A 21418-nucleotide genomic window follows, 5' to 3' on the forward strand; every position below is an offset into this window, starting at 1 on the left:
AACACTTTAAAAATTAATTAAAACCTTCATTGAAAATATTTAAGGCAGTTGATTGCAGGAAATAATTAAATAAAATATATTTAAGTGTGATACGTTTTTTTATCTTTAATTGGCAAAAAGTGAGGCTAACAGTTTACAAGTGTACGTTCTCGGAAAAGAGGACGACAGAACACGTTGTAACCAAATTTGACCAATGACGCGGTTACCAGTGGTAGAGCAGCATTTTTGCATTTCCACATCATTTTTTATTTTTTCAAATTTCTACCACGTGGACCAATCAGAACGTCACACATTGATGAAGTCAAAAATTTGTAAAAAAAGCGGTGTAACTATCATTATCCTTGAAACATAAGAAGCTCCATCTCTGCTTCGTTCACTATTTTTTTGACTTTTGGCGTATCTGTTCTTTATTTACTGTTTTTGTTATGGTCTGAAATCAACGACAAGGGCAATTGGGTTTACACTTAATAAAATTAATTTAAATTTGACTCTAACTTTAACTTTATATTGAATAAAAATAAAAAAATAAAATATTTTGTTTTTATTATTTTGCTTTTATTATTTTGTTTAAAAATGAAGTCAAACATAATTTAAATATATTTTTTAATTATTTAAATATTCTCAAGGATAAAATCATAAAAAATAGAGTTTTAAAATAAATAATAGTATATTGTGATTATTCTAACGATATTATTTTACAAATATTATTTAAATAAACTTAAATTTGAACAATCAAAATTTTAATAAAGATTCGTAAATTTATCATTTTAATTTTTAAATTAAAATACCGTAAATTTATTATATAGATTTGACTTATAATGATTAATATTGGAATTCTCGCCTGCATTTCTTCTCCATAAAGGCCATCCTCTACAATGCAGAGTAACCTTTCATGGCTGTCGAAAGCCATTGTCAGTGTGGCTTCTTTTGTTTGAATTATCTTATGCTTTGTTTGTTTTTTTGAATTTATGGATTATAAGAAAATTAAAGTGAGATTATTTTTGTTTAAAACATTTATCTAAAACTAGATTAAACTTGAATTTTATCCAGTTTAATATATATAAAAAATTATCAATAGTGAATAATTATTTGTCAAATTCAATTTTTTATATATGATTATTTATAAACAATGAATAATTGATTATAAATCAATATTGTAGTAAAAAATTCAATTTGAGTTGTCTTAATTAACTAGGTGTAGATTTTATAAGAATGAAACTAGTTTAAAAATTTTAAAACTATTTTGTGTTCTTGATTTTATTTTTATTTATTGTCTCTACTTTTTGTTGGTTTTTTTGCTCGTTAATTATTGTACTGAAATTCTCCTATCATCAATACTTTTAAACATAATTTTCTTTGAAATATATAAAGAACTTTTTCAACCAGTTTCGCCTTGCCGTATTTTTAGTCCTTCTTTATTTTACATTTGAGACCTTTAACTGTGTTTACATCTTAGACATTCAATTCTGTTAAAAAAGAGAATTGATATTTATCATTGTTTGTTTGTTATGAATGTAGTTGAGTTCTTACTCCATTCTTGATATTGGTGTTGTTAAAATTAAAATACTTAATATTATTATTATTCTTATTTGCTAGCTATAGGAGTGGTGATTATTTGATTTATTAGCATTGTTTTATTGTGATTTTTATTTTTCAAAATTATTTTATTAACATTTAAAATAATAAGAGAATGAACAATTTTTTTCATTATTTGAATATCTTAGAGATCTCACATAATTAAAAAGAATGGAGAGCAAAAGTAGATATTAATTTGGCCCTTATAATCCATAAAACAGTAAAAATAATCTGAAAAATAGTGTTGTTTTGTAACTGTTTGTACAAGCATCTAACCTAATTATCCTTTGAGAAAAGAGAATGCGACTAAGTGTTAGTATATGAAAACTAATGGAAATTGTTGATAGTTGGGAAATGTTTGGTTCTTTTCCTCGTTCTAAGTTTGATAGCTTGGATGGTTTCCAATGTCTGTAGAACTTGTTGCATAGAAGGACGTAGTTTAGGGTCATTTTGAAGGCATTTTAGAGTAAGCTGTGCTGCTTTGAGTGCTGCATTTGTTGAATACTGACCTTCAATCTTCTCGTCCATAATATCACTTTTCAACTTACTTTTATCAGACAGATAAGGCTTAATCCATTCAACCAGATTCTGCTGCCCTGAAGGTCGCTTTTGATCAAGTGCTCTCATCCCTTTCAGCATTTCAAGCAGCACCACACCAAATCCATAAACATCACTTTTCACATATAGGTGACCTGTTTAACCAAACAAACACCTTTCATATATATATAATCAAAGTAACATCAAATTAACTGCTTCTTATTTTTCAATAATCACCTGTTGCGATGTATTCTGGAGCAGCATAACCATATGTTCCTATGATTCTCGTTGTCACGTGTGAATCTCCCGCAGAAGGGCCTAGTTTCGCCAAACCAAAATCTGATATTTTCGCGTTGAACTCCTGCAACCACAAAACTTATACTTTAATATTTTATCTATCAATAAACAATGAGTGAGATACGCTACGCTTTGTTTAGACCATCTTTTTCACAAGGATATGTATATATACATAGGAGAAGATTCCAAGTCAAAAGTAGAACATAATATAATTTTGTCGATACATTCCTTAATTTTGTGTAGAATTAATAATAATATAAATTATAAAGAATATAAAACATAGATTTAACTTTTAAATGTTTGTGTTTTTCATTAGAGATAGAGTTTTCCTATGCACGCAGCAAAAAGTTGCTTTAAAGGGTTTAAAGAACTGTATCCAAGTTCATAAAAGGAAACATAGGAAGAAAGTTAAATGAATGAATAATATATAAGGAAAGATGATGGTGATTGTTATGAGGTACATGCACTTGAAATATTTGTCAGTATTAAACAATAGCCCACAATATCAGAAATTTTGTCACTTTAAGAAAAACATCGTGTTCGTCCGGTAATTATATATATATATATATATATATATATATATATATATATATATATATATATATATATATATTACATCGTATCACATGATATTTTCTTTTAATATAATATGTATAGAAATTCATAAAGTTGTCATCTATCCCAAAAAAGGCAGTAAAGTTTAGGAGCATAACGCGATTAACAGTTACTTTTACATTATGTTTAACGTGATTATCTTAAACCTGGATCTTAAATGAGAAAGAAAAAAACACACTGTATATATATAATTTGCTTTTAATTTCTCATGATAAGGAGAAGTGTGGAACAAGACAAAAGATTGGAAAAACAAACCTCATCAAGTAATATATTGGAGGCTTTGAAATCTCTGTATATGATTTGCTTATCTGAGGTGTGCAAGTAAGCCAAACCCCGAGCTGCACCAATAGCTATTTTCAGTCGAGTGTCCCAAGACAAAGGTTCTGTGTTAGTATTTCCTATTTTTGGAAAAAGAAAAAAAAAACAAAGAAAATGAGCTAAAAACTCAAACAAAATCCATGGCAAACAAATTTGATTTAATATTAACATATTTCAATCGTCTAAAGTTCATACTCCAAAATAGATGAGTCTCCAAGCTTCCCTTTGGCATGAATTCGTACACAAGGAGAAACTCCACGTCGTCACAGCAGTAACCCAAAAGCTTCACCAGGTTTGGGTGAGAAACTGTTCCCAAAAACGTGATTTCTGACTGCATTATCATATATAACCAGACCAAGATGCTGCAATGTCAGATATTGGAATCTTACAAGAACTAGTGCTTAGATTCTTCTCGTTTACTTGATTTATAATAATAGAAAATAAGATAGAAAAAATGTTATAATTTACAAAATTAGTTTTTGGTTAAAGAAAGTACGTGAATATGGATAAAAGTTATTATGAATTTCAACCTTGAAAGAGAAGTGTATAGGGTAGTTTCGTTAACTGTGAAGGGTTGCTTTTGGGTATGGTATCGCTATCAGAAAACAATGAGAGTGAGGACTTTTTGAGCCCTTTATTCACGCCTAAGACCAAGACCTAGTTTTCATATAATCTTATAAATATATAAGAGCATTTAAACCAGTTTGTAAAAACTAATGTTGCAGATAATTTACTGAGGTTTCTGTTTAAGTGAAATCATGCCAAACTCTGTGGAAGATATATTTAACAAATGAAAAAGCAATGGAAAAGGTGGAAGAGAGTGGAAAAGAAACCAACCTGCCACTCCTGGAGGCCCTGCATACTTTCGGGATTCAACTTTTTGATAGCTACCATGATTCCAGAACCAGCTTTGGTTGGTGTCAGAGTTTTCTTATGCAACCATCCTTTGTAAACTTTCCCAAAACCTCCTTCTCCAAGCAACGCATCTGACTTGAAACCCTTTGTAGCTGCTTTCAGCTCTGCGAAACTAAACTCCTTCAACTTCCTCATTTCCAAACTCGGAAAAACAATGCTATTACTGTTGGTGTCACTGTTGCTGTTACTCCAACCACTGCTGCTTCCGACAACCCCAGACTCCTCCGAAACTTCACGCTTTCCTTCCAGGCTCCCCAAGGATACTGTCAAGTCCCTACTCCCACGCGCTGAACCTGAATCATGTCAAAAATCGTGCTTTTCGTTTCGGTTTTGGTGTATATATACAAAAAATAAAGAGTATTTATAAACTATACTATAGACAGTGTTCTGTGTAATGAGAAAAAAAATGAAAACCTTGAGGGGATGTGGAGTTGGGCGAACGGTGGGCACCGGGGGACGAAAAACAGACACCCATGTTTATTGAATTAGAAAGGAAGAATAATGTTGAGGATTAGAAGATTATAAGAGAGAAGAAGAAGAAGTAGCAGCCGCAACAGTCACGTAACTTTGACATTGAAGATACTGGTGAGTTGACAAATTTATATTCGAGTTTTCCGTGTTGAGCACGCGTTAACTCAACCTTTTACACACACTATGCAAAGTCTGCGTTTTCGGAAGCATTTAGCTGACCCAATACAATAGTACACGCAACGCAAGACCTTCATTTTACTCATTATTTAATACTTTAATCTAATTTTGTGTATTATTTCGTTATTACCGTGATTTGTTAGTTCTTTTTTGACAGATTAAATGTAATGTTTTTATTTCTTTATTTATGAATATATATATATATATATAATTCATATTTTATGCTATAAGTCTTATATATTATACGATGTTACATATTTTTAAAATGGGATAAGCTTGTAATTTAATGATATTAATTATTATAGTTTCATTTGTGAGGATGATAGTATGTGTTCAATAAATTATGGAAAATTTTATGAAACTTATTTCACTAAAAAAAGTAGAAGTAAAAATGATATATAAATTAAAATATTTGATGTATAAAGAGAAAAGTCTTTTGATATGTTAAATAATAAAAATATTTAATCATCCTTTTAAATCACATTCTGTACACAGAAAATTTGACAAGTGTCTGAATTCGATTTGTAGTCTTATTTTCAGAAACCTCAACTTGCATGTATGTTTTAATCAAAATCAAGAACATATAATCATGGAGCTTATCTTATTTCCTTGGGACCACAAAACAACACAACCACAAATTTCTAAGATATTTATAGCATCATTCTCACTTTTGCTGTTCTTAATTAGTTATAATATTCCATAAACATTTGTTCTCCTTCTTGAGGGGACGAAATTCATTTGGGGAATTGAATGTATATATTACGACAAATCAAGCAGTGGCATTCTTAATTTATATCTAATAATTTAACTAAGGGTTAAAAAAAACACCCATTGAGTTATGTCCTATTTATTATCTTGTTTAGAAGACCTTTTGAATTATTTCCTGTGACTCCTAATTATCTAAATGTATCATATTATATTAAAAAAACATCCAAATATTGTTGATTTAAATTAATAAATAATAAACTTTATTTAATGATTTTACAAAGAAACCTATTTTTGAATTAATATAAAATAATTTTTAATATTATTATTAATTTCTAATTGTTAGAATGAAAATGCTAATATTATTGAATTCATATATCTTGTTTGGCTCGACTATTTTCCTAATTGCTTGAGTTCATCAAAATTATATATATATATATATATATATATATATATATATATATAATTGGAACTTTTGTTTGATATATGGAAATTTTACTTGATTCTAAAAAGAAAAAAGAAAAAAAAAACAGCTGCACCGCACACACTACAAGCAGCACAACAACTTGAGAGAGCGAACAACGCAAAAGGTTAACATCATTGGGGTTTTTTTCGTCGAAGGAGGAAGTTAACTAGAATGTGGTCTTCCGCGGAACAAAACATGGACTCCAAATAACGTGTTTTGTCTCACTATATTTGTTTATTTGTAGATCCAAGTCATCGTCGCGGAAAGTGCTGCATAATCATCTAACCAAAAACAAATCAAGTTAGTGGACAGAGACACATCAAATTCGACACACCCCGCATAGCATTATCCTTAACTTTGAATTTAACCAATCAAAGTGGCTATCAGTTTTTGCTGCAATGCAATGTAAGCAAGCGCACGTACCTGTGACATAGCTTCGTGGAAATTAAGAATATCATCATTCATGTATTAGACCCAACTCAATCAAATGGAACCTTTCATGAGTTTTTTGCTTTATACATCACCTAACACCTGAAGCGATGAGATTGGCTTAAACAAAGTGCTTTCAACCCAAAACAACTCCTAGTTGCCTGTTTTCCAAAACTGCTTGAGTATGATCCACGTTCATCAAATTTTAATCCTTTCCGGGTCAACGTTAGAGTAATAAATCTTATAATTATACAATCAGAACTGTAGAAGCAATGATTAAGAGGGGAAAAAAAGACAAAAGGGAATTGAGCACTTCCTTTGCATATTGAAATCTATATATAAGTCAAAAGTAAATTTCTGAGGGTCAAAATGCCCTGTTAGAAGGGGTGTAGAGGTTTCAACTTTCATCTCATTCTACAACGTGAGAACTATGGTTTATGTTGGTCTTTCATTCTTTACATTGTGCTATGTGTTGGATACTGTAGAATTATGTTTTCCAACAGCTCTTGCTCTGTGTCTTCTCTTGAAAACATCTTGCCTGAACCTCTTTGTTTCGGTTTGAATGTCCATGAAGGGCTTCTTCTCTATGTTTTCCTTTTCACACTCCAACATCCTTTGTCTCTTGGCCACTGCCATTGCTGCTTCCATGTCCTCCAATTCTTGGCTCTTTGCCTCTTCCTGCATGTGTTCCACCTTTGTCAATCAGTCAATGTTGCCTAAATACAAACCATTTTTTATTATCTGTGTTGGAGGAGTTCAAAATTCAATAGAACTCGAGATTACAACGTTGGCAAAATTTAAGTATTTTACTCAAAAGGGAAGCACAAAAGTAGACGAAACAGAATGCAAAGATTTATAGATCAAATGGGAACATAAAACTAATCAACAAAATTATGCGCTAATGTCAAAGTTCACCTACTACCGAAGACTATACATATAATACTTAATTTCAAATGAACTCGATATATTGAATGTGATAGATTTGACCAAAACTATAACAAAATTTTGCAGAATAATGCTTCAAAGTGCACTTCAGCATGCTTTCAGTTTCACCCATTCCATGTCTTCAAAATGTGAAAACTAACATTGTGGATTGAACCTTAAACAAGATATCAACTGATATTGAATCAAATAAGATCAATCATGTTGGCTACCGATCTCCACTCACTCCCTCATTATAATAATATCAGTTCAAAAGGAAGGTCGCATGTTGGCTACAGCTAATTCCCTCGGTATATTACAAATAATAAGATTAGTTGAACAAGTAGGTTGCATGCACTTCAACGAAATTACGCTGATGTTCAAATAAATAAAGTTCAAGTAGGGGCTGTAAATGAATAAAATATTTCTTGAAATGAGTAAGCAATCAGAATACAGAGTGTTAAAGTTCATCAAATTAGAAAGGCGAAGCAAGAAGGAAGGACCTGAAGATCATGAATGAGACTATCAAGTGACTTGATCTTCCTATGAGGCCAGCGGGGAATACCAAATTCTCTGCACTTTCTCTTGAGAACAGTAAGCCCAACATTTAGATTTCTTGATGCTTCTACGATTGGCATACCAAAGTACTGGACCAAATCTGATAAGGAAATTTTTGCTACCAGGTCACTGGGTGCCCTCTTTTTTTTCCCTAGCAAACCTGCAAACTCACTCCTCATCTGTTAGATATAAATCATTATGCATCGCATTATTAACTCAACATTAGAAAGCTTCACATAGGAAACTTTTTTTTTTATTTTTGGTGCCCAACTAATCCTAGTCAAGCTCAGTGATTTCATTTAAACAGGTGAAGCAAATGTCACTTTGCAAAGTACGTACTGCACTAAAATATATAGTATCCAAAATTCCTTTTTAATAGATGAAGTGCATACAAATAATGAGCTGCTGGAACAAAGGGAATGGCATCAAAATTGGGAGCAACATGGTATAAACTCCATCAGTGCAGTCATCTGAGAGGATTCATATATTTTATTAGCAATTCAGAACCGTAGATTTAAGTTACAACTTATGACAACAATATAGTCATGATAGTAAACACTTGAACTTCAAGATACTGTAACACTTAGGTTTCACCAAGCGAATCTAAAGATTCAATATGTCCATATAGTAGCAAAGCTGCAGAAAAAACTGCAAGAGTGTTGACGGAACCTGGTGAACTTTCAACATCTGTCTCATTGTCTAGTAACTCAGACTCATCTTCTTCGTAAGGAAGATAATTGAGATCCTGATCAAGAACGGGAAAGACTTTTTCTGATGGTTGGAAATTGTTGCTGTTCCCTTGACATTCTTCCCCTGTAGATCCTAGAGTTGTATCTTTGTCTTCCTCCTTCCTGTCCAACTTGTATATCACGTGGAGATCATGGAGCAAGTTTGGAACCATCTGAAGCTTTGGGTTTCTGAAAACTCAAAATGAATAATAAGAGTGAGTTAGATAAATGATAAGTTACTTCGTAGAAGTACTCAAAAACAAAATGGAGAAGCCTAGAAAATTTTAAATTTGTAAATGTGGTGCCACAGTTGTGTAGAGAGATATTTTGGAGTCATACAATTGTCAAGGTTGTGATCACCTGAAGTTTATGATACAGTGAAATAGTGATTTCAAGATAAGGCTGTTAAGAATATAGGGATTTCATATCAAACACAACAACAGTGTTCAAAATGCATGCATAATTATGCAATTTGCAGATAATGTCATTCCAGACAAAAAAGAATTGGACTGTGGTATTTCAATGAAATCCAGAAAATCCAATAGGCTTTTTACTCAACTATGAATATGAAGACAATGAATAAATGATGTTTAAAACCCAGTAAGGGAAAGCAGTATAAAACATGGATATTTGGAAGTTCATATTAAAAAAATAGGAGATAAGTCTTAGAGTATTTTAGGGAGAAGAGAAAAGTTAAGGAGAGTTAAAATATGAAGTTACCTGTTTCCAGAAATTAAAAGTACTAAGGGATACCTTCCCCTCAAATTGATATTATAGAGAAAGTTATGAAAAATACCCTTTTTCTAAGAACATACAGTACATGTTTCGATATGACCTTGTCCTCTTCAATTTGAAGGGTAAAAAATAAACTTTTTGTGAGGGGGATGGAGATTGGAGAGGCATTGGTCTACTCTATTCCATTCCTTTTCTTTAAAATTTAAATAAAATGCAAAGCATATATTCAAGTATTTCAGCTTCATACATAAAGTATCAACTTTATTCTTGATTCCCTTTCCTCCTCAAAGTGCAAACAAGGAAGTATTAGTTATTCTTTTATGTCCCAGTTAACCAGTTATATAAATATAATATTGCCAAAGGAAAGATAAATCTGAATGCCATATTAGAAAATGGTTAAGTGAACATATCACATTGTCTTACCACAGGAAGACAAGAAAATTCTGATAGATGGAAAAGAAAATTCTGATAGATGGAAAAGAAAATTCTACAAGAAGATCTGTGCATGCATCTCCAATTTTTGGGTGGTTGGAGGAAAGGGCATCCCCAGTTTTCACCTTTAAAACCCATCTACGTTTCTTTTTCAGTAAAAGCAAACATCAGTTGCTTCATCCAAAGATGCTGTCACTTACTAAACTTTGCTTATTCTAGTATGAAGCATTAGATTTGTTCTGTTTGTTATGCATCTAACCAGTAAAATAGCATTAATGCCATTCCCACTTAAAACTCTCAGAACACTTTATAACATCATTCGCAAAGTCTCACACTTCTCTATCTTCTTTCCCTGTATCTCCTTTTGTTGTGAGAATTATAAGTGAAAATACCATCACTCATAGGGACTATAAAAAGCTAGGGGAATATATTTTCTAAATTTAATATCAGTCCATGGGCATTTCACTTCCTGCTATTTCAACTTTTCCTGCTCTAGAATAATTAGCGACTAACTGCCACATACATACATAAAGAAATTATGGACACTACCAGAGTTTTCTACTCCAATAAACTGGACTTGTAAATGAAATTGGATCTTCTAAGAAAGGATGTGTTATGAGAAGGAAAAAAACTGTTACTAGGAAGTGACCCACCATTTCTTGTGAAGAGGTCTGCCAGTTATATGCCAAAGAGTTTAATACCTTTCATTCTAACAAGTGAAGAGAACATCTAGTGAAGAAAAATAGAGAATTCACATCCCTCTCCTTTATCATTTATAAGTTTACAACCCAAAAGTAGCCTTTGGTTAGAACGCATGTATCGATCCAATTTAACACATTACAAACTTTTGACTCTCGATTTTCAAATGTGATTGATTTAAGGTGGGGAAATCTTGTTGAGCTCTCTAAGAGCTTATTACATAATCATCTATTCAAAGGGACCAATTCCAATTCACTAGATGGAAGTGTTCTATTATTCAAAGGACCAAACAAGGCTAACTATGTAGGACTTATGCAAGGCTTTAAACTACGATTCGGGATACAATTTTTGTTGGGAATCCTTGATGTGACAAAAATCGGCCACACCAGCTGCGATCATGATCTTAATGGATCAAAAACTTGCCCATTTCTGCCCCAGACTGTTTTTCAAAACCTTGGGACTAATGTCAAATTGCTGAACGCTAACACAATTGTGATGAAAATAACTCCAAAACTAGCCAATTTCTGCTGCACACCCTTTCTCAAAACCTAGGGATTAATGCGAAATTGCAGACAAATATGGCATGCAGCCGGAATTGCGACCACATTGACTCCAAAACTTGCTGATTTCTGCTGCAGACCTTTTTTTGAACCTCAGGACTAATGTCAAAGACAAACATGGGCTAAGAAGATATACCTTGAGACCAACAAAAGCGGAGGAATGCGGCAAAATCGAGGAGTGTGATCAGCATGAAACGCAAAGATACAAAGCCACACTCCATTCTTGTACCCTTGGAACACTTGAGAAACATGGGATTTGACAAATTTAAGAATTGGGGTAGCCTGCATTTCCACATAGGATCCACACTCTGAAAACAAAAACTCCCTCTCAACTGCCCTTTCCTCTTCATCCCCTTGCCGGTACACATGCAGGCTCCTCATCAACTCTGCAATCCACACACCCCACAACAGAAATAGACAAATAAATAACGAAATTTCAGCACCCCACAAAGAAAAATCATTTCTTTGTATAAAAAACAAAACATGTGATGAAAATAACAAGTAAGAAAAATCTGATGGCTTGTGATATGACCTGGTTGGACGGTGTTATTGAAGAGTAGTAAGTTGGTGAGCAAAGTGGTATTGTTGGTCGGCGAGGAATCCATGAAGAGATGGAAGATGGCATGAGAATGTGAAATGAGTAATGGGTAAGAAGAAGCATGAAGCGTGGACTGATAGAAGGATGCAAAAACCAGCTTTTTAAGTGCAAGGTTGCATGATCTTCCGCTTTTTTCGTTGGTTTCGGATCAGTTTAGAATCATGCCCAGCTAAAATAAGGTACTTTTTTTCTCTTTAGTCTTTTTCTTTTGTCACTTCCTCACTCTTCTTTTTCTCTTCATTTATTTTTCTTCACCTTTTTTGTTCTCTCCTTTTAGAAGTAAATTTATTGTCTAACCGCTCAATGGTAATACATTTTTTCTTTTTCTTTTTTCATTTCTGAAAATTTATATTTATTTTAAGAATAAAATACTTCAAGTATTATTTTCAATATCTATATTTGAAAAAAATATATTTTTATATTTTATATGATTAGTAATTTTTTTTTATCTTAGAATACTATGATCATTGACGGTTTCGCATCAACTAAGTCTGATTATAATATAAAAACAGATACAAGTATAATTTCATAAGTTACTTTTATGGGATAGGGTTAAGTTTAAGATTTCTTTCCTAAATTTGTAATATAATTTATTCTAAAATTCTTAAAAGAATTAATGAATATCTAATTCATGTATTAAGTGTAATCTGCATAATAAATGTATTAAAAAATATTTCATCATAGTAACATTATTTATAAATCTAATTTATTTTGAAATTTTGAATTAAATAAGATAAGAAATAAAACTCATTAACCATAATTAGAATAAAGAATACAATTGTTTTTATAAAATAAATAGATCAAGACTATTTTTTATTAAAGAATTTGAAACATCTAAAATATAGTTTATTTTTATTTTCATGATATTATGATTTTAAAATATTAAAAAAACATTTTCTGTTAAAGATATTTATACAAGTTATTTAACATTAAAACAGTATTTTAGTGAATCCCACATATCTAACTTGTTTGAAGATTGTTTTAAATAAGTACGTTTCTTTCATTTTAAATAAGAAAAATAATAATTTCAGCATTAAAATAATTATTTTACAACTATATTATAATAATACAAAACTATAAATAAATGATTATGAATTAAATGAAATAATATTTAAATGTAATTATTTATATGTCATTCTTAATCATTTTACATAATTAAAAAAAACAAAATAATTTAGAAAATTTATGTCCACAGAAAGAATAAAACAATATTTTAGCGGAGAAATAAATATTTTATTTATTATTTTAAATTACTATTCATAATAAATTCAACTTTTGACTATAACTATACTTAATTTTCTTAAATATTTATAAATTCAAAATTATTTAACGTTAATCCCTATTGTACTTAAACTGAATATTAGTTCTTAGCGATATTATAATTACAAGAAATCAAATGGATGAAGATAAGGATTAAGTTTAAAATCAATATAAGAACTGACAATATTTATATTTCAAATAAAAATAAACTTAAGAAAATAATACTAATTAAGACAATGCAATAATTATATAAGTTTCTTCTTCAAAATTAATTTCATCAGTTGTCCATAATTATTTGTTGTGTAAAAGTTATCGATAATTTATTATTTAAATGCTAAACGGAAAAAATTATTCTTGAACTAAATATTAATTACATCCAATTATCTAAATAAAATAATGATTTAAAATTATATGATCTTCTTTAATAAAAGAAAATATTTAAATTTTTAATTTTATATATATATATATATATATATATATATATATATATATATATATATATATATATATATATATATGGGGTTTGCTAACGCGCGTACGCCTCTTTTTCAGTTGGTACATTTTAGCAATGTGTATTGGGTTTTAGTAGACAAAAATATTCTTATATACCATGTATTCTAAGTTTTAAGGTTAAGGGTATTTTAATAATTTTCATTCTCAAAACTAAAAAAAAAAAAAAGAAACCCCCTAAACCCTTACTCACCTCTCTCATTCCTCTCAACTCTTTCTCTTTCATCTTTCTCACTCCAATATTTTCTCTGTCATCTCTACTGTAGCCCCAATTGAAAAGATCAGAAACACCCTACTGTAGTCCCAATTGAAAAAATCAGAAACACTTGCCGTTAAACAATCTTACAAAAAAATGATTTTATAATGAGTTTTGATCTTATAATTTTTGTCTTATCTAATTTTATCTAATTTTCACAAGCATAAAGGAATTGGTAATTGACCTGGAAAAAATTTAGAAATACTTGAGTTTTTATTTTATAATTTTTGTCTCATCTAATTTTATCTAATTTTCACAAGCATAATGACATCAAAGGAATTGGTAATTGGCCTGGAAAAAATCAGAAACACTCGTTACAAAAAATGACTTTATAATGAGTTTTCATTTTATAATTTTTGTCGTATATAATTTTATCTAATTTTCACAAGCATAATGACATCCGAAAGAATTGGTAATTGGCCTGGAGGGTTTTTTTAGAGATGATGATTCAACATATGCAGATGATGAAATTAGAGAAATTAGTGAAGATGGTGAAATTGAAGAGATCTTGAATGAACTTTGCCTGAAGGTGAATATGTCATTGACTCAACTCTTTACAAAGGCAAATTGTTTAAAGGCAAGTGTTTCTGATTTTTTCAATTGGGGTTACAGTAGGGATGACAGAGAAAAGGTTGGAATGAGAGAGATGAAAGAGAAAGGATTGAGAGGAATGAGAGAGATGAGTAAGGGTTTGGGGGTTTTTTTTTTTTTTTTTAAGTTTTGAGAATGAAAATTATAAAAATACCCTTAACCTTAAAACTTAGAATCCATGATATATAAGGGTATTTTTGTTTACTAAAATCCGGTACACATTCCTTAAATGTACCAACTGAAAAATAGCCGCGCGTTAGCAAATCCATATATATATATATATATATATATATATATATATATATATATATATATATATATATATATATATATATATATATATATATATATATATATATATATATGAATAAACTGTTTTCGCTTTTTTTCCGGTTTTTATAAAATTTCAAGTTAAATCCTCTTCAAAACCTATTTTCACATCCTATAAAAATTATTCAAATTTATCAGTTTTTTGTGTTTAGCTTTTTAAAATTATTTCATTACAAAGTTTATTCATAAATATACAGATAAAAAGAATACCATGATATTTTTACATAAATTATTTTTTTTTATTTTGATTATATTAAAGAATAATGTAGCTTACAAAAATATGAATAAATAAAATACTATATTAAAATAAATTAGTGGCATTAACTTGATTAACGCATGCGTTAAAATCACATCAGTTCCGTAACAAGTAGTAATACATTGTAATTAAGTCAATTCCGTTTCAATTCAGACATATTTTTTTCCTACAGTTGTACTTGTTTTCATTAATATTCGTAGTTGAAAATTTCATTTTCATTAATTGATTTTTCTTTGTCATCCTTGACATCAAAAGATTTTTTCTCCAAATAACCAATGCAAAATGAAAATTTTATTTCAGATAATAAAATTTTCAATAAAAATTAACATTTAATATATATATATATATGGGTTGACTAACATTCCTAAGCTCTTTTTTAAATGAATATATTTTAATAAATGTATCTGATTTTAGTAGATAAAAATACTCTAAATTTCATCTGTATTTATTTTCTAATTTTATATTTTAAATAAATTTTTTGAATAACTATTTTTTTAATTTAATCTTCTTTTTATTTTATCGTTTTTCTAAACTTAAATTACTTATAAAATAAATAAAATCTATTTATAATAAAATTATAAAAATTATTTACATGTATTCTCAATATAACTATATATATATATATATATATATATATATATATATATATATATATATATATATAATATCGATCAACCAAATTATAATTATGTTTGGTTCTTCAATTAAGATTTTATTAATTGGATGTTAAATGTTCAACTTGGCACGTAAATAACGTGACAACTTCTTAAATAATAAGTTAACGGGACTTAAACACATTTTCTTATTTGTGAAATAGAAAAAAAAAAGTGTAATTAAACTATAAGAAAAAGAAAACACCACGATATTTTAAAACAATTCAAATTTAACTATCTTATCAGCATTTACTAACTCTTACAAATTATTAATGACAAAGATGAAATATTAAGATCTCAAATTGTTGTTTTAAGATTGAAAACAAACTACTAAAATTTTAATTATCGTGATATTTGTTAATTTAACATTGTTTTTATCTTCATTTCTATACACTTAGTCTCATATTTCTTAAGAATTAAGTATAAAACAATTTAAATATTTATTTCTTATTGTTTCATACGAGCTGTCTTTTTGAGATAAGATTGGAATTTGATTTTTCAAAATAAACAATATTTTAAATACATGGTAATTAATCATAATGATACTACTCGACTGATTTGAGATCGAAAGATGTGAAAATATTAGTCTAAAAAAAGTTTTAAGAAACTACTCTTACATGAGTACAACAAAGCTTAAGATTCACATTTTTCTTTCTTACTAGAACATGTTATTTATTGTTGACATGATACATATATTTCTCACAAAACTGTGACACATCATTGTCATGTTAGCAATTTGAGTCATTCATATATGAGGATAAAATAAGGTTAAAACTAGAAAAGAGTTGATTTATTGATGACAATAGACATACAAAAGTAAGTAAAAATGGACGTTATCAGAGGCACAATGGACACGCATCACACCATGGTGGGCCATTCTAGGTTGGGCAGAGCATTGTTGTAGTGTTGGTCCATATAGTTGCTTCATAGTTTAGGTTAGGACCATCATTTATGTGTTAGGATTGCGTGATCAAGATAAAGAATTAATTTTATGATTAAAATAAAATTAATATTTAAATTGGGGTTTGGAATAAATTATAAAGATTCAATTTTGGTCTTGTTTATAATTTTGAATTAACTATTTGAATTAAAAGAACACCAAAGTGAATCTTCTTTATCTGGGTAGTTCATAAAGGAATTATGAATATTTGTGTTTATATATATATATATATATATATATATATATATATATATATATATATATATATATATATATTCATGTGAGTATTGATCGATCCAAAGGAAGATTAATTTTTGGTTGGATTGCATATGCACATGTGATGGTAAATGTGTGATAATTATAAAGTTTTACGTATCAATAATAAATCAATCCAAAGATAGGTTTGTTTTTTAATGTTTTATTATTAGTGTTTGATCATTGCACCAAAATACCCTAGCAATTAATATTATTGTCCAAAGACTTGATATTGATGGACCATTAGGTATTTTGAGATGGGATAAACTATTATTTGAATATATTTTTATAATAATTATTATTTTTTAGATTATGAGCTTATTTCCTTTGTTTCTCTTGTACTAAATACAACTATGGTTGTTTCAATATCCGGTAACATGAATTTAGTTTCGGTCCCCAACTGTAAAAATTTTAAGAACTAAAAAGAGAAGGCTTAATATCATTTTTGGTCCTTATCTTCATCAACTTTGTTCAACGTGAGACTCATTTTTTTCAAATGTTCAATGTAATTCCTAATTTTGTAATTTTTGTTCAATTTGGTTCTTTTCTCTCAGGGTGTCTAAATCATCAATGACACAATATTCAGGTCAACCACCAGTGAATGAGTTTTTAGTTTTTATATATATGTGGCAACTTAAGAGGAAATGTAGTATTTAAGAGTGATTTTTATATATATGTGACAACTTAAAAGGAAATATAGTATTCAATCCTTTTCCCATATTAGGGACTGCATTCTATGAGGCATCAAATCAATGAATATGACTGATTTGTTACCATAGGGCTGCAAATTGTAAAAGGAACAAAAAAACCACTTAAGTTATATTATGACAACAAATCAATTGTATTGTATTCTAACAACAACAAAAGGAGTTAGAGCAAGTCAAAACACATTGATACCAAGTTCCTATTTGTTAAAGAAATTGTATAAAATGGATGATTTTTCATAATACACTTAGGGACAAACTCTATGATAGTAGACTCTCTTATAAGGGACTTACACCTAAAGTTTTTCATGAGCATGTTGCTCATATGGGTGTTTTAATTTTTGAGAAGTCTTTGGTTTGGTAGGAGTTAGTCATTTTTTTCTATTTTTTGTTCAATTTGTTTTCATGTTTACATATATTGTCTTTTGAATATATATGGTTTATTATTCAGAAATTACACTTCATATATTAAGCTTATTATATTGATTTCATTTAAATAAAGTAATGACTAATTGAAAATAGACATGTATAAATCACCTTCACGTAATTTTTATGGTACACATTTCATGATAAATCTGTCATTTGATTTTGTCAGTATTAATGATCATTATCAGTTTTGGTTGCGATGGATGCAATGAAAATTGATTTGGTTCTACATGCAGATATAATCATTAGATGAGATCTTTTGAATATGCTGAAAGCTTATAATGACAATTTTGAACTCATAAAGTTTAAACATTTACAAGGATATATATATATATATATATATATATATATATATATATATATATATATATATATATATATAAAGGTTTAATCATCTTTATTTTTTATGACCTTTTTCAAATAGGTCCCTCACTTTTTTTTTGTCTCAATTGAATTTCTATTTTTGAAAAATTGAAGTAATTAAGCCATTGTCGTTAGTCATGTACTAAAAGCTTTAAAGATTGTGTCACGTGTTAGTTTCTGTTTTTTTTTAATATTTTAAATATTTTTTAATTATTTTTACTTTTTATTTTTTAAATTATTTTTAAAAATAAAAAAATTGTCATGTGTCAAACTAACAGTGTCATGTGACAAAGACAGTGTGAACCGAACCGAACTGAACAAAGTCGAACTGAACCGAACCAAATCGAACCAAGACGAGTCGAGTCCAATTAAGTCGAACTGAACTGAACCAAACCGAAACGAACCGAACTAAGCCAACCTAAAACGAGCCGAAGGAGCCGAACCAAGGCGAGCTGAATCGAATCAAACCAAACCGAACTGAGTCGAAGTTAACCGAATCGAACCGAGTCGAGTCGAACCTAGCCGAATGAGCCGAGTCGAGCGGAGTTGAGCCAAATTGAATCAAACTGAACCGAATCCAACCAAACCAAACTAAACTGAACTGAGTCGAGTCGATCTGAACAGAACCGAACCAAACTAAGCCGCTTTAAACCGAACTGAACCAAACGGAATTGAACTGAACCAAACCAAGTCGTGCTGAATTGAACCAAACCAAACTAAGCCGAACCGAATCAAATTGAATTGAGTAGAGTCGAACCAATCCAAACCGAATCGAAACAAACAACCGAATCGAACCATTCTCAGTTGAACCAAGCAAAATGAGTCGAGCCGAGTCGAGCCAAGCCGAATCGAACTGAGCCGAATCGAATTGAACCAAACCAAACTAAGCAAACCGAGTCGAGCCGAACTGAGTCAAGGTGAACCGAACCGAATCGAACAAAACATAATCAAACTGAATTGAAACGAGCCGAGTCGAGCAGAATCGAACTGAACCGAACATAACTAGAATGAACTGAACCAAACTAAACCGAATCAAATTGAACCAACTGAACTGAATCGAATTGAACCAAACTGAATCGAGTCGAATCAAATCGAACCGAACCGATTTGCTAAAAACTATACTTACTATAAAAACTCATATTAAAAGGAAAAACAAACTTGTTTGCTAGTAGAAATTGTAAAACAAAAATTGTTAAAAGAACTACGTTAATTAAAACAAAAATATTCTAAACTATACTATACTAGGCTTAAGAGAGAAATAAGTATGAGTTGGGTATAATCTTAAGTTTCATAAAGGCAGAGCGCAAAAGGGTAATATCAGTTTTAATATACTTCACATTTTATCAATCTGATTTTTCTTTTTCTCACTAACTTAGTGTTGTAAGATGATTTTGGTGTTGGGACAATGATAGAAGACAAGCTGCAAGAACAATGATGACATTCATAGCTCTAAAATCATGCTAAGAGACTCGAGACAAGTTGAAAGAGATATAAGTTCAAGCATACAAAGAAGCTAAAGAGGAGTATCCAAGGGTTAAGAAAGCCCATGAGATGCTTGAGAGCCTACGAGACCCACCATGTCCTACCATCGGGTGTTATCGTCAAGCTCTTTACTGTCGTCTACTATTAAACTTCATTATGTCCTGTCGTGATACTGTTGTCGAGCTCCAGCAGTGGGAAAATGCTTATGTAGGAAAACATTTACATTTGGGGGTTGACCCGATCCTGGTGGAATTGACTTCGTACCATCAGGTCAGTAGCTCTCTGACTTTGACCTCGCTCAACGAGTATATGCTCGTCCAACGAGTTTCCATAATTTTGCAGAACAAAATTCTGTAGATTTATGTCATTTCAACCTTATAAAACAGTCTAACACTAACCCTATATGCCCAAAATAAACAACCATCAAATTAAACACGAATCAATGACTCAATTCACCTCAGATGTAATCTCAATAACATAATATACCAACATTTCAACATTTAATCACTAAAAACGATTCAAAGCCCCTACCTCGACTCAACATGTCATATTTCATCAGCACAAACACCAATACCAACATTTCAATCAATTTTAGGCAACTCAAACATGCAACTCAGATTCTCAACACATCATACACTTAAATAAGGGTAATTTAACCTCCCTTACTTTATAGATGACTAAACCACTCTAGAAAGCCTAAAATAACTCCAAATGCACAAAAAGTTCTATATGTTGTTACGAACCACAAAAGCACGATCAGGGTACACTGTTAGGACCACTAATCATACGAGAGTCTTATAAAAGACTCAAACTTCATATGCAAAACAAAAAGGGCTAACATGTAAAGAAGAAGCAACATACCCAAAAAGAGGAACAAGAAACCATCTTATCGCGAGGATCACTCTAACGGTCTCTGGTCTTCAAACACATGAACAAAGAGCGAGAACTCTTGGAGAGAAGTCAAATAACTCTAGAAAAGGGGTTTTTAGAGAGATAATGTGTTTTAAAATAATGAAACTCGTTCATAATGAAACTATTTATATTAAAACCATTTAATATTAAAAATAATTGAGTTTCATTATTTTTAAACCACTACCGCCTCTAAAATGTCATAGTCTAGGTCTTTACATTCTTCCCAACCAGAAAAAATTGTCCTAAAAAATTCACTCATCAAATAGAAAGAAATGTATGCTTTTTTCATTTTTTCTTATCACAAACACCCAACTTGATCGATATACTATCCCCAACACTTAACTAATTGAAAGCATTGCCTTTACGCTAAATTTTCTAGTGTTTAATAGTGTAGATTGGTCTACTCAATACTCTTAAAACAACTTCTCAACCTCCAAACTTACTCTTGTAAGGATCCTTTTTGTGCCTGATCAAACAATTTGTACCTACCAAACTAAACTCACCTCCCAAATGTCTTCCACTAACTCTTAAAACTTTAGCTAGCCAGACTTCAAACTAAAGCCATCCTGATATCGTTTCACATAATCTTATATCCTCTTTGAAGTACTACACAATTGACTTGATGATATACAACTGTGATCTCTCTCGATTCATTCTTATTCACAACTATTCTGATAATATAATTAACTAAATATAAATATAAATAAACTTAATCTTGTTAAAAATATTTAATAAAATATCAAT

At 30.0% G+C, this 21418-nt stretch overlaps 2 protein-coding genes across 3 annotated transcripts; both read right to left on the bottom strand.

Moving 5' to 3' along the window:
• Positions 1 to 1737: 1737 nt before the first annotated feature.
• Positions 1738 to 4843, bottom strand: LOC124837805 (putative serine/threonine-protein kinase PIX13). 2 transcript variants are annotated; one of them, XM_088100069.1, is made up of 6 exons: positions 4672 to 4843; positions 4180 to 4544; positions 3538 to 3673; positions 3280 to 3422; positions 2350 to 2473; positions 1738 to 2267 (listed from the first exon to the last, which is right to left on the bottom strand). In XM_088100069.1, exons 1-6 carry the CDS (start codon positions 4730 to 4732, stop codon positions 1903 to 1905), a joined length of 1194 nt encoding a protein of 397 aa, XP_087956195.1. In that variant the 5' UTR covers positions 4733 to 4843; the 3' UTR covers positions 1738 to 1902. The 2 variants fall into 2 exon arrangements, with proteins under 2 accessions (XP_087956195.1, XP_047169220.2); XM_047313264.2 differs by having other exon boundaries at positions 4180 to 4550; positions 4672 to 4842.
• Positions 4844 to 6796: 1953 nt separating this feature from the next.
• On the bottom strand, positions 6797 to 11940 carry RKD5 (RWP-RK domain-containing protein). The gene is made up of 5 exons (XM_047313262.2): positions 11671 to 11940; positions 11275 to 11524; positions 8654 to 8901; positions 7930 to 8144; positions 6797 to 7183 (listed from the first exon to the last, which is right to left on the bottom strand). The coding sequence occupies exons 1-5, from the start codon at positions 11741 to 11743 to the stop codon at positions 6971 to 6973; spliced, it is 999 nt and encodes a 332-aa protein (XP_047169218.1). The 5' UTR covers positions 11744 to 11940; the 3' UTR covers positions 6797 to 6970.
• Positions 11941 to 21418: the final 9478 nt, after the last annotated feature.

This window comes from Vigna umbellata, chromosome 10 (genome assembly GCF_029865625.1).
Source record: "Vigna umbellata cultivar VRB3 chromosome 10, Vumbellata_1.0, whole genome shotgun sequence".
Classification (NCBI taxonomy): Eukaryota; Viridiplantae; Streptophyta; class Magnoliopsida; order Fabales; family Fabaceae; genus Vigna; species Vigna umbellata.

Coding starts and splice junctions, on each gene's coding strand:
- RKD5 (XM_047313262.2), bottom strand. CDS start 11,743: ATGGATTCCTCGCCGACCAACAATACCACTTTGCTCACCAACTTACTA. Junction 11,525..11,670: donor CAATAACACCGTCCAACCAG/GTCATATCACAA, acceptor TGTGGATTGCAG/AGTTGATGAGGAGCCTGCAT. Junction 8,145..8,653: donor AGATGTTGAAAGTTCACCAG/GTTCCGTCAACA, acceptor GTGAGTTTGCAG/GTTTGCTAGGGAAAAAAAAG.
- LOC124837805 (XM_047313264.2), bottom strand. CDS start 4,732: ATGGGTGTCTGTTTTTCGTCCCCCGGTGCCCACCGTTCGCCCAACTCC. Junction 4,551..4,671: donor CAACTCCACATCCCCTCAAG/GTTTTCATTTTT, acceptor GACATGATTCAG/GTTCAGCGCGTGGGAGTAGG. Junction 3,674..4,179: donor AGGGCCTCCAGGAGTGGCAG/GTTGGTTTCTTT, acceptor ATGATAATGCAG/TCAGAAATCACGTTTTTGGG.